At 39.7% G+C, this 16,375-nt stretch overlaps 2 protein-coding genes across 5 annotated transcripts; both read left to right on the forward strand.

Annotated features, from left to right (window-relative positions):
- The first annotated feature begins 185 nt into the window (after positions 1 to 185).
- Positions 186 to 4,141, forward strand: haus2 (HAUS augmin like complex subunit 2). 2 transcript variants are annotated; one of them, XM_015052539.1, is made up of 7 exons: positions 186 to 376; positions 1,296 to 1,373; positions 1,621 to 1,719; positions 2,281 to 2,350; positions 2,646 to 2,778; positions 2,880 to 2,988; positions 3,853 to 4,141. In XM_015052539.1, the coding sequence occupies exons 2-7, from the start codon at positions 1,296 to 1,298 to the stop codon at positions 3,991 to 3,993; spliced, it is 630 nt and encodes a 209-aa protein (XP_014908025.1). In that variant the 5' UTR covers positions 186 to 376; the 3' UTR covers positions 3,994 to 4,141. The 2 variants fall into 2 exon arrangements, with proteins under 2 accessions (XP_014908025.1, XP_014908024.1); XM_015052538.1 differs by having other exon boundaries at positions 186 to 321.
- A 1,298-nt stretch (positions 4,142 to 5,439) lies between these two features.
- srp54 (signal recognition particle 54) lies at positions 5,440 to 16,233 on the forward strand. Of its 3 annotated transcripts, XM_015052536.1 has the most exons (17): positions 5,440 to 5,549; positions 7,557 to 7,645; positions 7,831 to 7,928; positions 8,750 to 8,841; positions 8,925 to 9,009; positions 9,094 to 9,198; positions 10,683 to 10,749; positions 10,868 to 10,925; positions 11,028 to 11,178; positions 11,846 to 11,994; positions 12,081 to 12,181; positions 12,938 to 13,024; positions 13,098 to 13,171; positions 13,830 to 13,938; positions 14,081 to 14,251; positions 14,648 to 14,743; positions 15,745 to 16,233. In XM_015052536.1, exons 3-17 carry the CDS (start codon positions 7,851 to 7,853, stop codon positions 15,834 to 15,836), a joined length of 1,515 nt encoding a protein of 504 aa, XP_014908022.1. In that variant the 5' UTR covers positions 5,440 to 5,549; positions 7,557 to 7,645; positions 7,831 to 7,850; the 3' UTR covers positions 15,837 to 16,233. The 3 variants fall into 3 exon arrangements, with proteins under 3 accessions (XP_014908022.1, XP_014908020.1, XP_014908021.1); XM_015052534.1 differs by lacking the exon at positions 15,745 to 16,233 and having other exon boundaries at positions 14,648 to 14,898; XM_015052535.1 differs by lacking the exon at positions 15,745 to 16,233 and having other exon boundaries at positions 5,462 to 5,549; positions 7,560 to 7,645; positions 14,648 to 14,898.
- The last annotated feature ends 142 nt before the right edge of the window (positions 16,234 to 16,375 follow it).

Genomic DNA, 16,375 nt, shown 5'->3' on the forward strand with positions numbered 1-16,375 from the left:
TAAAATGTATATAAACGGTTAAAATTGACCCCTGCAGCATAACGCTAAACAGTGGCACTCCACAGGGCTGTGTGCCAATGTGAAATTATAATAATAAAAAAATAATAATTTAAAAAACATCGAAAAAATAACTTTTGTTTGAGTCCAACAATTAGACCAATAGGGGGCGGTGTTGTTTTTCTAAGATGTTTACCGGAGAAGAAGAAGAAACTTGGCGGAAAAGCGCTCAGATTTGAGTCGAAAAGCCACAGACTTTCCCCGGCGCTGGGTCAAACAGAACGGGTCGATTATGTGGTCGGTAGCCTGAGTAACGACGGGAAGGTGAGAGCTTAACCTTCAGCTGACCTCCGGTTCATCCACCCCGGTGTCTCCACAGGTCAGAGACGGTCTGTCTTCTCTGAGACCTGTTGAACCAACAGCTGTGATGTATATTTGGAAGATAAAAACCTCAGAAAGGCAGCAGACAATGACAGAGATATTAATCTCGTTTGATTTTTAATGCTTTGCACTTTGGCCGTTCAGCCTGTGCTCTTTAGAAACCGACCAAGCCTGTTCAGATCAGGATCAGATAACATCCATGTTATCCTTCAGAAAATTTCATTCACATCCTCGGACTTTCACAGTTAGAAATGTCGTATTTTTTTCTCATTACACTGATTATTTTTTCTTCAATTTACGTTGTTATGATTTTATATCATAAACTCACCACCATAATACATAGTTGTGTTTGTGAAACCTCTAAATGAAATCAAGTGCAATTTCAGAAGTTACCTGATTAGTAAAAAGAGCCCAGCTGTGCGTCATGTAATCTGTATAAATCCAGTTGTTTTGTTTCTGGCCTCGTATGTTTATTAGAGAACAGTAGAGACCAAAAAAGCTTCATGAAGACCAAGAAACACAGCTATAAGTACAAACTAAAGTGAAAAAATAGACCTTACAGGAGTTGTACATGCAAAGTGCAAAATTAAAATGTTCTCTTAGCTGGAAATGGGTGTGGCCCTTTTTATCTGCTTGAAAATCGTTCCCTCGGAGTTCCTGTTACATTTTTCTCCTGCGTTGTAAACGCGTATGTGTTTAATAAAAAAAAATAAAATTCTGATTATATCAACATAAAGGGTATTATTTTATCTTACTTGACTACCAAACCCCTCCCTCTGGAGGCCAGAATGATCCCTGTTAGAAGTTGGCTGGACAGAAAATCCAGCAGCATTCAGACTGATGCATTAGCTTCCATTAGCTGCTCTTAAGATCAGCTGTATTAATAATGTAGTTGAATGTCCATGTTTCACTTCCAGATGCATCAGTCTCCGTTCTCTGTGACTCCGGCCGCGTGTTTGCTGTCCAGATGTGTCTCTGTGGGAGCCACGTCCCAGGTGAGGACATCATGTCCCCCTGCTGTTATATGAATTATTTCTCCTGATCTTATTTCCTCCTTATCCCCTCATTAAATAAAAAACAAACATAGATATCAGATGACTTAATTTGCAACATACGAGCACAGTTTACTGATCCACTGTGTGTGAAAGTCACTTTTTACATTTTTCTCATGAATCTGGATGTGCGAGTTGTATCCGATAGGTCAGCGCTCTGGAATGATATCTTGTCTCTATCTTCCCTTAGGATGAAATCGACTCGGCTTTTTCTGAGCCGAGTCCCGTTTTCTCGGCCCGCCTGTGTGAGGCAGAAGAGCTCATCAGAAAGCAGAAGCGGCTGGATGAGGTATGCCTGGCTGTGATCCCACTCACTGCTTGTTACACTACATCCTAAAGTCCTGGCTTCACTAATTTCAATTACAATCTAGTTGTTCTAATCAGCACAAAGTGACCATTTTATGCACAGGATCTAAGTTCTACATAACAACAAGTTTTGTTATTAGGGCTGAAACAATTAATTGTAATGAATCGATTATTTGACTTACTGTCAACTAATTTAGTAATTGATAAATCATTAACTGGACTAAAAAAAAGAAAAGCAGAATAAGTTCAGAGCAGTATTAAGTCAAAGCTGTACAAAAAAATCTGTACATTTTGCATTTAAGATACAAAAAGTATTTTGTCTGTTAATGTGTTCTTTCCAGAACTATTCAAATTGCTTGTTGATGAGCCGGTCCGACATTCAGGAAGGAAAAATCCTGGTTTACAGAGAAAAATGACCTGTTGTTAAGCGAAAAAAAAAAAAAAAAACAGCTTCCTTAGCAACCGCTAGGTCCTTTTGGTTCTTCAGGCTATAACAACTGGCTGACGTTCTGTACATGTGTTCTGTCCGGTCCCATTGATCCAGGTGCAGCTGCAGTTGGAGCTGTTGAAGGTGGATGAACAAAGTGCTGACGTCGCCCATGGATTCCACCTCAGTGAGTCTCACTCTCATCTATCTCTGTCACAAACTTTTTATTTTAACCTGAAATCAGAATTAGACTGACTAGACATGTCGTTATGGATCAGACACATTGTCACCGTTACGCAATCTATTTTTTTTTTCAATATTGTGAGCAATACAGTCATCTCTAGTTTTTAACAGTGCTTCATGAGAAATCCAGCTCAGTTTGTGACATGACGAAGACTAGAGCAGTCACATGTCAGATTTCTGCTGATGAACCCCCCACCCCCTCCCCAAGTCCTCCTCCCAACTCCTCCTCTCTCTATCAGGTCAGAAGAATGAGAAGCTGCAGTTGCTTGGCAACCACCTCCTGGGCGTCCTGAGGGAGCACAAGGTTCTAAGACAGAGGCTGATGCAGCCACTGGCTCGCACCAACCTGCCCGTCCTGGCTCACCTGCACGCGTAAGATCTGACTGTTTATAACAAGAGTCGGTCATCTCGTGTATGTGCTGACCTGGAGAAAAGTGTCTTATTTCCAGCTCATGTCTAACTCTCTGCTCCAGCTCTGTGGTGGACTCCATCAGGCTGATGATGGACTTCATAGAGTGTCTGGAGGAGAAGCTGAGATCTACCCACAACCGAACCACCAGCACCGACTCTCTCACCCTGCTGGTCTGTTCCGTCACAGACGTGGAACCACAAACCATACCCCAGTATCCGTTTGCAGGATGTCAGTACTGAACTTCTTAAAGGGGCAGTAACATTTAAAATAGACTATTTTTAGAGCTTTGCAACATGTTATAACGTTGTTCTTTCATCAATAGCATACCAGGAGTGTTGCTTTAAATTTTTTTCATGCATGTTTGAGAGCCATTCAGCCATGCAAAACGCCTGGTTGGACTTAGCTCCGCCTTTGAAACGCAGCTCCGCCTCACCTACAGCTCTCCCCCGCAACGTCCCCATCCAGCTCCTTCAGACTAGTCAACAGCAATTAGCAAACACCTGGTGGAACTGTGCATCTGCAGATCTCATCATAGGAGTCACTTCTCAGAGCAATGCTGGTAAAAACGTAGAGTGATGACTTCCTGAAGGGGAAGACTCAGAACAGGACTTTTAAAGAGACAGAAACCCAATTTCAAGGGATTAAATTAGGAAGTAAAATTTCTTTTAAGTCATATTTGTTATATGGAGCATTTCTTTAACAAGTGAAGGCAACAGTTACTTAATTATGTCATAAAATGGCACTATGTGCCCAGAAAACATAATACTGCCCCTTTAATGATGATCAGTCTGGATAAATGAAAAGAGTGTAGGAAAGTAAATAGTGTTTTATACTTTTCAGTCCATTTGTCCATCCATTCTTATCTATTGTTCCAGTAGCAGTTATCCCAGTCAGATGAGCAGTAACCATTGGGCTGGGCTCAGTAACAGAGACATGGGAACATTTGGAGCACATTTAGCATAAAGCATGTTCTGCCCACAGGCTGCAGGGACATGATCATTCTGAAGTTAGTCTCTCCTGCCTCTCCTCTCCAGGATAACTCGCTCACCGTCCTGCTGACTATGGCTTCAGAATCTGAGATGTTGTTCCAGAGGATTCAGCAGTGGAGGTCGATCAGCTGCAGGCGCCCAGAAGCGTCTGAGGCACAGACTGGTTCTGAGCTGTCTGCTCCCTGAGGACTCTGTGGAGCCCCCTCTGATGAAAACCAGCTGGAATGAACCAGAATAGCTTCCTTAATTCCAATGGACCTCTGTGTCCTCTTTCTCATACTATTGTAACCCAGATTCTTCAGATTTGAATAAAGCACGCTTGAATTATACATAAGAAAATCTTTAATTTTTAAGTTAGTCATTTTTTTTTCTTTTCAATTCAAGTTCCCACCATTTGTTAACTGCAAAAGTATTATCACTCTTTCTCGGTCAAGACAAAATGGCTGATTGGCCACAGCGCCCCCTCTGGTGGATTTGGGCGACAAGAAGATCATGTGTGAACTTGACAGGTGGGAGTTAGAAGTATTTGATCTAAAGTTTGCTGTTCATTTTCTAAATTTGTATATATAAAAAAAGTTTTGGATAAAAAATACATTGTTGGGCCCCATTGATATAGAGATTTTTTTAAAATAAATCTTTTATTACCTCGTCTTATGTTGCTTAGATAAGTATTATAGGTGTTGTGTACAAACAGTTACAAAGTCAGCCTTCTATCACCTGAAGAACATCTCCAGGATTAGAGGACTGATGTCTCAGTGAGATCTAGAGAAACTCATCCATGCATTTATCTTTAGTCACATTGATTACTGCAGCAGTGTTTTCACAGGTCTGTCCAACAAATCAATCAAGCTGATGCATAACTCTGCTGCTCGCGTTCTCACTAAAACCAAAAAGATGGAACACGTAACACCAATTTTAAAGTCACTACACTGGCTCCCTGTAGCTCAGAGAATATTCTTTAAAATACTGTTGTTGGTTTATAAATCACTGAATGGCTCAGCACCACAATACATTAAAGATCTTCTGTTGTATCAACCTTCCAGAACCTCTCACGTCTTCTAGTTCTGGTACTGCTCTGCATCCAGAACCAGAACCAAATGAGGAGAAGCAGGATTCAGCTTCTATGCACCACAAATTTGGAACAAACTTTCAGAAAACTGCAAAACAGCTGAAACACTTTTGTCCTTTAAATCTAGACTAAAAACCCACCTGTTTAGAGTTGTATTTGAAACGTAATCAATTACGAATTTAGTGATGGCACTTAATGTAATGTTTTGATTGTTGAGTCTATGTTGCATGACTGTGGTTTTGTGTTTATGATGTAAAGCACATTCCTGCTGAAATGTGCTATACAAATAAAATTTGATTTGATTTTTCTTTTCCCTCTGATGTCTGACATTTTATTTTTATTTTACTTTATTTTTTATTGTCATCTTATAATTTGATGTGTGCCCTAAAGTGATTCTGTACATTTGTTCAAAAAAAAAAAAAAAGGGTAGCGTATGGATGGTTTCACGACACTCGGGGAAAGTTTTTCAACCAAAATACCTTAAAATCCAGTTCAGGTGGCCATTTCGACATGCGCGTCCATGCGCCAGCCCAGTAAGCGGCGGTACTACACCCATAAACTGAATATAAACAACTCATGATGACGCAGGGCTTCCGGTTTAGTTCAGTTTAGATGACGCTTCTCTGGTGGAGTTTGGAAACAGCTGCGTTTACATTGTAGTGTCCAGCGCTCGGTAAGCCTGAACAACCACTGACACATTTCTTCTCATTTATTTTGTGGTCCAGTTTCCGCCATTTTAGATAATAATGAGCTAATTGGAGCTGGAGACAGTTTCCAGATAAAGACAGTGGACTGTCGGCTGTCCAGCTAGCTAGCTGCTAGGTCGTTAGCACTGCTGTAAACAGCTGTGATGTTGAGAGCCGGAGGCTGATAAGCTGAGGAAAAAAACAACACACACCATCAATCTGAGGCCTCGTTGTTGGCGTCCACCAGAGACTGACTTAGTGCTCTGTTTGATTAGTTTTATTTTGGGATTTTAGCTTTGTTTCCTCGTCGGTCTCTCAGTTTCTACGGCGAAGTAGATTAAACCGAAAGGCTTTAGCGGTTGTTGGCTGTTCACCCAACACAGCTGAGGATTAAAAACACAGAAGTGTCGTCAGGTTTTCGATTATTTACACCCTTGAAATACTCCAGAAGAAATTAAAATACCTTCAATATGTTAAGAGCTTAAATATATAAGAATTGGAGTCAAACTAAATGACAAGTGATGTTTTTCGACATTAGGAAAATCACAGATGTCTTGACCAGCCATAGTAGAGCCCTGCGTTAGTATGCAATACATGTATCTCACTGGGACCTCATGTTATAAACTAGCTAAAGAAAAATTACGAAATGGAAGAAAAACTCTGAAATAGTTGTCAACATTTTCTTGAGTAAAGCTCTTTAAGATCAGACAGAGAGCATCTACATTATTTTTTATGTCGTGCCACAGATTTTTTTTTTTCAATTGGGTTTAGGTCTGGTCTTTGACTAGGCCATTCTAGCACATGAACATGCTGCTCACTGTATCTCTGGCTCCATGTTCAGAGTGGTTCTCCTGATGGAAGGTAAAACTTCCACCTCGGTCTTCTGCAGGTTCTAACAGGTTTTCCTCCAGGATTCTCCTGGATATATACTTTGTCCATATTCAAGCGTTAATACTGGCCACAGCATGATGCCGCCTTTACCGTTTTTCACCATTATGATGGTGTGTGTAGGGTGATGTGCAGTGTTAGTTTCCCACTGTACAGAGTTTTGCATGCAGGCCAAACATTTAATTCTCTCTTCACCTTGTTGCACGTTTGCTATGGCAAACTTGAGTCTGGGCGACTGATTGCTTTATTTCAGATAGATGTGTTACTTTCTTAGTGAGGCGGTGTGGTTGACCCCCATGCTAAGAGAGTCGCTGCCGGACTGTGATTGGTTCCTTCCTGAAACAAAATGAGTCATAAAAAAACAAATACAGTCCCAGTAATCTGTTGAACTAATCATACACCTTAGATTGGATTAAGAATTTCATGATGATGAAACTGTGCAATACTGAATTAATCACCACATGGCATCAACATGTTTATTCATACCTTATTTATTCACCTTATTGATTTCATTATTGTGATTTGTTACGCCATCTAGCCATGCTGGTCCTTTTACTGCTCCATCTATTTGATGTTAATGTGTACACTCAGCTGACAGTAATTCAAATAATCTTTATCTTACCAAAGTAAAATTCTAAGAAAAAAATGTGGAATTTCCAAGACTTTTTAAAAATGACTTGAGTAGGAGCTATATTTAGCCTCTGAGTGGGTTCAGCTTTTGAGTCATTTGTCTTGGGACTTTCCTTCCACTTTGTAAATTTGTGCTCGTAATTATATCTGTCACCATAACGCATTTTGCTGGACGATAAATTATCCCAGAAATGATTGCGATAAACGATATTATTGTTGTTTGAACACTATTTTCAAATAATATATAGATAATTGTATAATAATAGTTCAATGTTGCTCTCTTAAAGACCAATAAGCTTTAATTTTTTTTAAAGAGCTGGGAGATGTTTTAATTACCCAAAGTTAAACACAACAACCAAAAATGATAAATAAAAGGTGTGTATTTACATTAATCTGATTACATCATAGTTTCAGCTCAAGTTTTCACACTCTGTCCAGGAGGAGATTAATTCACAGTTTTTCTCTTCTCTGTGTAGAAGCTGTGGCTGTGGGAAGCAGCAGTCTCTGACTCACTGAGGGTTCTTACCTGGAAGTCCCCCCTCCACAACACACACTCACACAGACAGTAAGTGGCACACTTTGACCTCACACATACTTAGGTTGCATCAGCTGCAGAATTTCTGTTTGATGCAATGATGCCGTAATAAAAAAAAATCATAACATAGAGTAAAGTCTGTTCTGTGATCAGTGAGGCCACAGGCTGGTAGGGTTAGCAGCGAGATGTCTGTGTGTTCCTCTGGGCTCTTCCAGGTTTACTTCAGAGTGCCATCATGGTGCTGGCCGACCTGGGAAGGAAGATCACCTCGGCGCTGAGGTCACTCAGCAACGCCACCATCATCAATGAAGAGGTAGGACACACAGTGTGGCGCCGAGCGCTACTCTTTGTTCTGGAAACTGCTACTGAAGAAACCTTACAAGTTTTATTTAGTTTGACCTGAAGTAGAAGAGGCTTCTAGAAAGGGAGCTCTGTTCTCTACTGAGGTTCATGTTGAGCTGGCTTGGAAATAAAATCTCAGATTTCTTTCATAGCAAATCTGTTTTTAGAGCTGTTGTAGATAGGAAAAAAAAGGAGTAAATTTCTGCCAAAATGTCAGAAGTTTTTGAGATCTCAGAAATTTTCTAGAAATTTTCTGAGCTCCAAGTTGAAAATTTGCAAGAAAAAACCCCTGAAAATTTGAGATTAATCTCTACAATGGTCCTAATACGCCGTCATAGATTTTCTATTTTAGTTGATTTTTTTTTCCCTTGCTTACTTTTTATCCAATGTTGACTTTTTAAATTTATTGTATTTGTACTGAAATATTAGTGAAATCCAGGTTTACTGCAGATCTGTGTAATACCAACTGCTCTCTCTTAAAAACAAGGTGAAAGAATGTCATGAATAATGAAGAATTATTCCAGAAATGCTCCTTCAGTGCTATGGTGCACTTTTACAGTTGGAGGAGGGCAAAAAAGAAATGGTGGACTAAATGAGATGTTTAGATTGTGTTTATCTAGGTTTTCTTTAAAGGTAACTTTCAGGATCACAGTTTAAATTGAATATAAATCTTTTGTGATAAATTAAAATTTCAGTTTGTCCACAAAGAAGGAGAAAAACAGTTGGATTTGGTTCCTAAAGGAGAAATGGGAGAGTGGTTCTTCAGGAGTTTGTTTGTTTTTATCCTCCCAGGTGTTGAACGCCATGTTGAAGGAGGTGTGTGCTGCTCTCCTGGAGGCAGACGTTAACATCAAACTGGTCAAACAGCTGAGGGAAAACGTCAAGTAAGCATGGTGCAGCTGGGTTCTGGTCTCGTTCTCCTGGGCAGAACCCGGCTGTTAGCAGATCCTCTGTCTTCCCCCTGCAGGTCCGCCATAGACCTGGAGGAGATGGCCTCAGGCCTGAACAAGAGGAGGATGATCCAACACGCTGTGTTCAAGGAGCTGGTGAAGGTAGGTCCATAAGTCATGAGAACCATGAGTTCCAGCTGCTGTGAAGTGTCCGTGTGTGTGTGACGTGTGTGTGCTCTGTTTCAGCTGGTCGATCCCGGCGTGAAGGCCTGGACTCCAACCAAAGGCAAGAACAACGTCATCATGTTTGTTGGTCTGCAGGGCAGTGGCAAAACTACAACCTGCTCCAAGGTGACTACACACACCTGACACACACTCTCCAAAACACCACATACATTTTACAGTTCTTCTAAACGACTAAAAAGGGCTGTTTTCTCTCATTACTTATGTTTACAGACTTAAAGCTGATCAGACCTTATGGAACATTTTCCTCTTCCTTTTTTGAAGCTTCTGTTATCGCAACTGTTCAGTATTGTGGTCCAACCCTTGAATAGTAGCACCAAAACCTTCAATGATGTAGAGAAAAGAACATTTAAAACAATCAGGATATGAAACAGTCCCCAGAAACTCTGAGCGAATGTTATAATAATAAGAAAGTAAAACTGAACTTGTTTACTAAAGTATGCTAGGCACAAAACCCCTAAATGTTTTAAAACCTTTTTTAAACACATTTAGAAAAAAAAAAAAGAAAAAAAAAGAATGGAATTAACAGAGAAAACAGATCTGAATGAACATCTGTTGAGCCTGATGAAGATGTGGATAGTTAATGTTCCCACAACCTGAGATGAGTTTCAGTTTGGAGTCACTAGGTTTAGATGTGGCATTCTGATGGAACCCAGACAATTAAGGTTAATTAACAGCTTTTAGTAAATTGTGCAAGAAATTCTATTGAAACCAGATATTTACATGAAAGATATGGAAATCAAAATCTTTCCTGTTTTATGACACTTAGAAATAACAAAATATTTATTTGCTAAATCCCTGGGCGAGGCATTATTTAAAAATTTGTTTTTAATTTCTTCAAAATCAGAAGATTGCATCCATTTCCTCGGTATTTGGTGGAATTGCCTGTGAAAATGCATCAACATTGAGTTGGTTGTCCTTAATTAATTTTCTAACTAAATTACTAGCATGTTAAGAGTTGATGTCTGTTTAGATTGATCTTGTTTGTGCTATAAAATGCCACCCTATGCAAGGAAAATGCATAATAATGCCCTTAAATAGCCTCCTTGCTTTCTTCTTTGTGCTGTAATGAAATCTGTTTCTCACCTCCAAACCTCCAGATTGAACCCAGATCATCCTAAAATGTTTCTCCAGAATTTAGCTTTTTTTTTTTTTTTTTTTTTTTTTTTTTTAACAATCCAAGTCATTTATTTTTTGGCATCAATTTAGAAATATTCACAAAGATTTTTGTGAGATTTTTCCTCATTACATCCCTTTAAAACTCTACATATAGAAGATAAAGAAGAGGAAAAAATAACAAGCAGACAGATTGGTCAAACAAATATTTTTATTCCTTAAAGAACTTAATTATCGGCAGAGTAGTAAAAGTTAGAAACACTGCCACCTGCAGATGGGAGGTAGCAGCCACAATTTGCAGTAAACTCACATTTACATGTTGACGTAAAAAAAAGACAGAGATCTGCTGATTTTGCGTAAATTTCCGCGATTGCAGATTTGCGAAAAACTGGAGGAACTGTTAAATGATGGCCACTGTGACACACAGCTCTAGACCTTCATGTCTGTGTTCCACTAACAGCAGCTTCTCCCAACAGCTCGCTTATTATTACCAGAGAAAAGGCTGGAAGACTTGCCTGATCTGTGCTGACACCTTCAGAGCAGGTAGGCACACACACTGCCTGTAGCATTACCTAGCATGGTGCGTCACTCTTTATCCAGATGATCTATAAATAAACAAACCTCTTCTCTTTGATGTGAAAACTCCTCTCTTGTCTCTAAGGTGCCTTCGATCAGCTCAAACAAAACGCCACCAAAGCCAGAATACCTTTTTATGGCAGGTGAGCGTTCCTGTGCTGCTTCCCCTGTTTGTAATTAGCCCCTGGTACCCCTCTGCCCCCTCCCTCATTCTCCTCATGGTTCCCTGTTTGTGTTGGGTTCAGTTACACTGAGATGGATCCTGTGGTGATCGCCGCTGAAGGCGTCGAGAAATTCAAAGGCGAAAACTTTGAGATCATCATTGTGGACACGAGTGGAAGACACAAACAGGAGGATTCACTGTTTGAGGAGATGCTGCAAGTGTCCAACGCAGTGGTGAGTACCTGAACTCATCACCACAGAGGATCAGCTTGACGGAAGTAAGGACTCACCAATCCACTTTTTTCTGAGATTTAGTACCGGCCAATATGATAGAGAAACAGCTGAACTGACTTAAAACATTTATTTTTTTAAAACACAGACATGTATGTACTGAATTACAAATGTATCTGATGGCTGTGCACCAGAACAGCACACCAAAATACACCAATAGCTTCAGTAGCTTGGTCAAAGATGGAAAAACAACTTTAATTTGTTCAGTCAGTGTAAATAGGAGTAGAACAGCCAATGTAAAATGAATAATAAAAAAACAAACTGATAAAAGAAGAAGTTGACTACCTCGGTCAAACATGTAAAAATAAACTGTAGCAAACATTCTTTTAATGGTTCAGAAAGAGCAAATAGAAATTCTAAATATAATGTAAAATAAATAATAAAGCATGATGTTATTCAGAGCACAAAGCATAGAATTAGACTGAATAGATCTACCCTCATGGAATGGGGACATTGTCATGATACCTAATCTATATTTTTTTCAAGATCAATACAGATATTAATAACTGATTGGTTCATCTCTAGTGTCTTAAGTTTTATTGGTGTCTAAGGACTTTTTTTTCTCTACTGTTATGATATATTTATGCTCCTCCTTTCTCTGTTCCCATAGCAACCTGATAACATTGTGTACGTGATGGATGCTTCCATTGGTCAGGCTTGCGAAGCCCAGGCTAAAGCTTTCAAAGACAAAGTGGACGTAGCGTCGGTCATCGTCACAAAGCTAGATGGACACGCCAAAGGAGGCGGAGCTTTGAGCGCGTAAGAACCTCTGCTGCATGGCGCTGCTCGGCTGGTTGGCCCGCGAGCCGATGGTTGACCCTCACTCTGTGACATTCTGTTGATAGTGTGGCGGCCACCAGGAGTCCCATCATCTTCATCGGAACAGGGGAACACATCGACGACTTCGAGCCGTTTAAGACTCAACCTTTCATCAGCAAACTGCTGGGTAAAAATCTCCTGTGTTTCTGCTCTGACGGCACCTGCTGCTTCTACCAAGAATGTAACTCTGTTAGTTAGATGAAGGTTAGGGTTAGTTAGTCTTTCTAACATCTGATCACTGCCTCTGGGGAAAATGACCTTTCTTTCGAACCAAGTTGTAGGGATTCTTTTCAGTGGAGCTCAGTGGAAACTTTGAGTTAAATTTGGATCATAATTTGGATCATATGTAATTCCATCCCGTAGTGCTTCATAAAAAAACAGAGATCTACCCAAATAGTTAGAATTCCCAGGGTTCCAGCACAGACTAGAAAGAGTTTGGAAAATTAGTTTTGTTTGCACATTTTATATCCTGTCCCTTTTTTTTTTGGTCTTTTTCCATTCATCCATCTGTCCTTCTGTAATTAAGACCTGATCTCTGTCGAAATAACCGCTTTAAGTTGATCAGTAGGATTGGACAATATGTTTGAGTATTGACTTGAATACTGTAGGAACAATGATTTAGTTCAATTCAAATCCAAAAATATTTTATTAATACCACACAAGTTTCATGTTGAAGTCAGGTGGGAGGGATGCAAACGAACATTATATTTTTATTTCTCATGTAGTGTGTTTTATTTCTCACAGACTACAAGTCCCACAGAATAAAGCACATTGGTCCTTTTGTTGTTGTTATTTTCCACCTCTACATTTAAATCTGCTGTTGAACCCATGCAGACACGCAGCCAGAGTTCTGCATCAAGTCAAAAGATGGTTTGTGTTGCAGGAATGGGTGATATTGAAGGACTGATCGACAGAGTGAACGAGCTAAAGCTGGATGACAACGAGGAGCTGATAGACAAACTGAAACACGGTGAGAACCCAGACGCCTCCACTGCAGAACCTGCTGCAGACACAGCGACTCACTCCTGATCTCTGACCTGCAGGTCAGTTCACGCTCAGGGACATGTACGAGCAGTTCCAGAACATCATGAAGATGGGGCCCTTTGGACAAATTATGGTAACTGAAGACTTCCTCTCAAATTATCTTAAAGGCGACCTATTTTGCTTCCTTGAACAGGTTGGGACAGTTCTGTGGACGACAAAACAAGTTTATCACATTTGTTGCACAAATCATTCTTAGGGCCTCTGTCACTTTAAATTCAATAAGCTGCTTCAGCGGTAAAACCAACTGACCAAGCTTGGGTTGGTAGGAAATGGCACGTTGTGACTTAACAGTCGGGAGGTTTTTGAAACGGCTCATTTTTCCAGACACCAAAAAGCATAAACTTATTGACAAAAAAATGGCTGTCCGTTCGTTTTCTCTTTAAAGCGCTTGGTCTGTATTTAGAAGCAGTATTTCGCTTAATAGGTCGTCTTTAAGCCCGTTCTTTTCTTGCTGTTTGCATTTTTTCATGTAGCTACTGGCTTTCTGTTGATGTGTAAATAGTAAAACTATGTTGATTCAGCGTCTGTATGAGTAGATGCTGTTAGTCCCATAAGTTGTATGCAACCCTAACTATACAATGTTCAAAAGGGCTGATATGCTATAATCTAATACATAATGACCTTATTGATGATTGATCTGAGAACCTTGAAGAGGAGTCGCGTGTCTCTCTGTCCTGACTCTGGATCTGTGTGTGCGTGTGTGTGTGTGTGTGTGTGTGTGTTGCATTCAGGGTATGATTCCCGGCTTCGGTACAGATTTCATGAGTAAAGGAAATGAACAGGAATCAATGGCCAGATTGAAGAAACTCATGACCATCATGGACAGCATGAATGACCAGGGTAACACGCACTGACACCTACTCTCTCTCTACTGTTCTCTGAATTTGTCAAGCAGATCTGAATGTAGACGTTAGTTTGAACGGGATTTCTGATTACGGAGAGGGTGAAGTCTCTGACTGACCTCACTATGTTTGCTTTACAGAACTGGACAGTAAAGATGGAGCGAAGCTGTTCAGTAAGCAGCCCAACCGGATCCAGAGAGTGGCCCGTGGATCTGGAGTTGCCACCAGAGACGTTCAGGAGTTACTCACTCAGTACACTAAGTTTGCTCAGATGGTGAAGAAGATGGGAGGCATCAAAGGATTATTCAAAGGTACCAGTGAGCCACAATTCATGCCTAGAGGAGACTGATCTGGTTCTGATGTAGTGATGCAATCTTTCTTAATCAGAAGAGTAATGTTGGATGCTAGTTGTGTTTGAGCAAACCACTGAACAACACATCTTCCCTTGCTTTATCAGTTTCTGACCGGATGGAAATAACATGTCTGGATATTTAATAACTACTTTTAAAGGAGGACTGTGTGAATGTAGAAAACTATGAATCACTTTGTAAAATCTGCTGAAGGATGAAGTGTAATTTGATTATGCAACACTTCCCAAAATCATGACCTGAAAGAAGAGCAAGAAAAAAAAAAAAAACTCAAGGTTTTTAGAAAATATGAGCATCTGGATTTACATGCTAATGTGTTTGTGATGTTTGGTGTTCCAGGAGGAGACATGTCCAAAAATGTGAACCCATCTCAGATGGCCAAACTGAATCAGCAGATGGCCAAAATGATGGACCCTCGGGTCCTGCATCATATGGGTAAGACCTGCTCTCCAGCACAACTCCCACAGTCAACATTCATCCACAGCTCACCTCACAGATGTGAAGGAGTTGGAAGATGTAGAGAAATACCAAAATGCCTTAGTAAATCCAGCGAATCAGTCCGACACAGTTGCTGAGGAATGTTAACTTCACAGCCTAGTATTGTATAAAAATAATTTAAAACTACAGTTTGTTGACATAAAATGGAAAGTTTTTTTTTTTTAATTCTGAGTACCTGATAGAGGAAGTATTTCAAATGAAAATAATTTTGGCAATAAATAAAGTTTAGGAAACCTCACAAGTTAAAGAAGCTTTCAGAGTTATAGTAATTAGCTTTTACAAAGAAACTGCTTGATACTATTCATCCAGGAATATTAGATCTGATGTATTCCCATTGCTTTTAATAAAATCTGGTTGTTTGTCAGTTAGGCTTTACGTTACAAAAACTCCTCAAGTTATTAAGAGGGGCCAAGGTCAAGAGAATCAGCTGTTGATGAATTTTACAGATCAGAGTAATAAATGAGTGCACTGTTCCAACATGTCCTGCCTAAAGTCTGTTAGCAGCATCATCAGCCTGCACTGTCTGAACAGAAATTAGTTTAATTGATGAACAACTTTTATTCATTTTCTCTTTAATGCCAGAAAATATTTAAATAAATCTAACTCGCTTGTAAATGTGTTATAAAAAATAAACATTATAAAACAGACTTTCATGCACAAAGCTGATAAAATTACTAAAACAATACAGAATAAGATGTATTATTATGCCCTAGACATTAACGCCTAGTGCTCAGAAAGCAAGATCATACTGACTTTTTTTAAAACCTGTTTCTTTCAACAATCCAGATTTGGTTTTAAAAGCAGTTGGAGTTAAAATGGACTCCACCAGCTTGATGAGTTTTGCTTCATGTTATTTTTTTTCCTGCACATATTTAAATGTCCCACAGCTCATCAAACAGTTAAACTTGGTATCATTCTGTTATGTTTGTGTGTTTTAGGAGGCATGGCTGGTCTTCAGTCCATGATGCGTCAGTTCCAGCAAGGAGCCGCCGGCAACATGAAAGGCATGATGGGATTTAACAACATGTGACCTCCCACACAGCTGATGCCTTAATACAGAAGAGGAAACTCTTCTCCTCCTTGCAGGTGGAGGAGGTGGGGCAAACCCTGTCTTTTGCTGCTTTGCACCAACAAATAAAATACAGTTTGTCCTTTAAGAAAAACAGTGGAGGGTAAATTGTGAGTTTAAAGGAATAGTTGAACTTTTCAGTAAATGTTTTTGTTTGTCAGAGAAACCTGGAATGCTCCTCGGTCTTGTGGAAGATGAGCTGATATTTAACGGGCCTCATTACCTTTGGTTGGTAAAAATGTTTCCATGTAAAATTAAAACATAGTTTGAACCATTACAGGAGTAAATGGCACAAGATGAAATTGAGTAGTGACAGTATTTTTGTCATAATAAAAAATTTTTATTGCATCATTTTAAACCTGGTGTGTATTTATTTCATTGAGTGATAAAATTACACCAAGTTTAGCTGTTTTAAGGTTTTTAAACTGTGTGGGGTGCACAATGGCGCAGTAGGTAGGACAGCAAGAAGGTCCTGGGTTCGATACTTTAAAATCTCCCTA

The sequence above is a fragment of the Poecilia latipinna genome, unplaced genomic scaffold, assembly GCF_001443285.1.
Source record: "Poecilia latipinna isolate Pla-1442-1.1 unplaced genomic scaffold, P_latipinna-1.0 Scaffold1117, whole genome shotgun sequence".
NCBI classification, from domain to species: domain Eukaryota; kingdom Metazoa; phylum Chordata; class Actinopteri; order Cyprinodontiformes; family Poeciliidae; genus Poecilia; species Poecilia latipinna.

Bases quoted from the DNA above. Each gene is read 5' to 3' on its own strand.
- haus2 (XM_015052539.1), top strand. From the start codon at position 1,296: ATGCATCAGTCTCCGTTCTCTGTGACTCCGGCCGCGTGTTTGCTGTCC. The intron at 1,720-2,280 runs GTATGCCTGGCT...CCATTGATCCAG, and splicing joins AGCAGAAGCGGCTGGATGAG to GTGCAGCTGCAGTTGGAGCT. The intron at 2,989-3,852 runs GTCTGTTCCGTC...TCTCCTCTCCAG, and splicing joins CCGACTCTCTCACCCTGCTG to GATAACTCGCTCACCGTCCT.
- srp54 (XM_015052534.1), top strand. From the start codon at position 7,851: ATGGTGCTGGCCGACCTGGGAAGGAAGATCACCTCGGCGCTGAGGTCA. The intron at 9,199-10,682 runs GTGACTACACAC...TTCTCCCAACAG, and splicing joins AAACTACAACCTGCTCCAAG to CTCGCTTATTATTACCAGAG. The intron at 13,939-14,080 runs GTAACACGCACT...TTTGCTTTACAG, and splicing joins GGACAGCATGAATGACCAGG to AACTGGACAGTAAAGATGGA.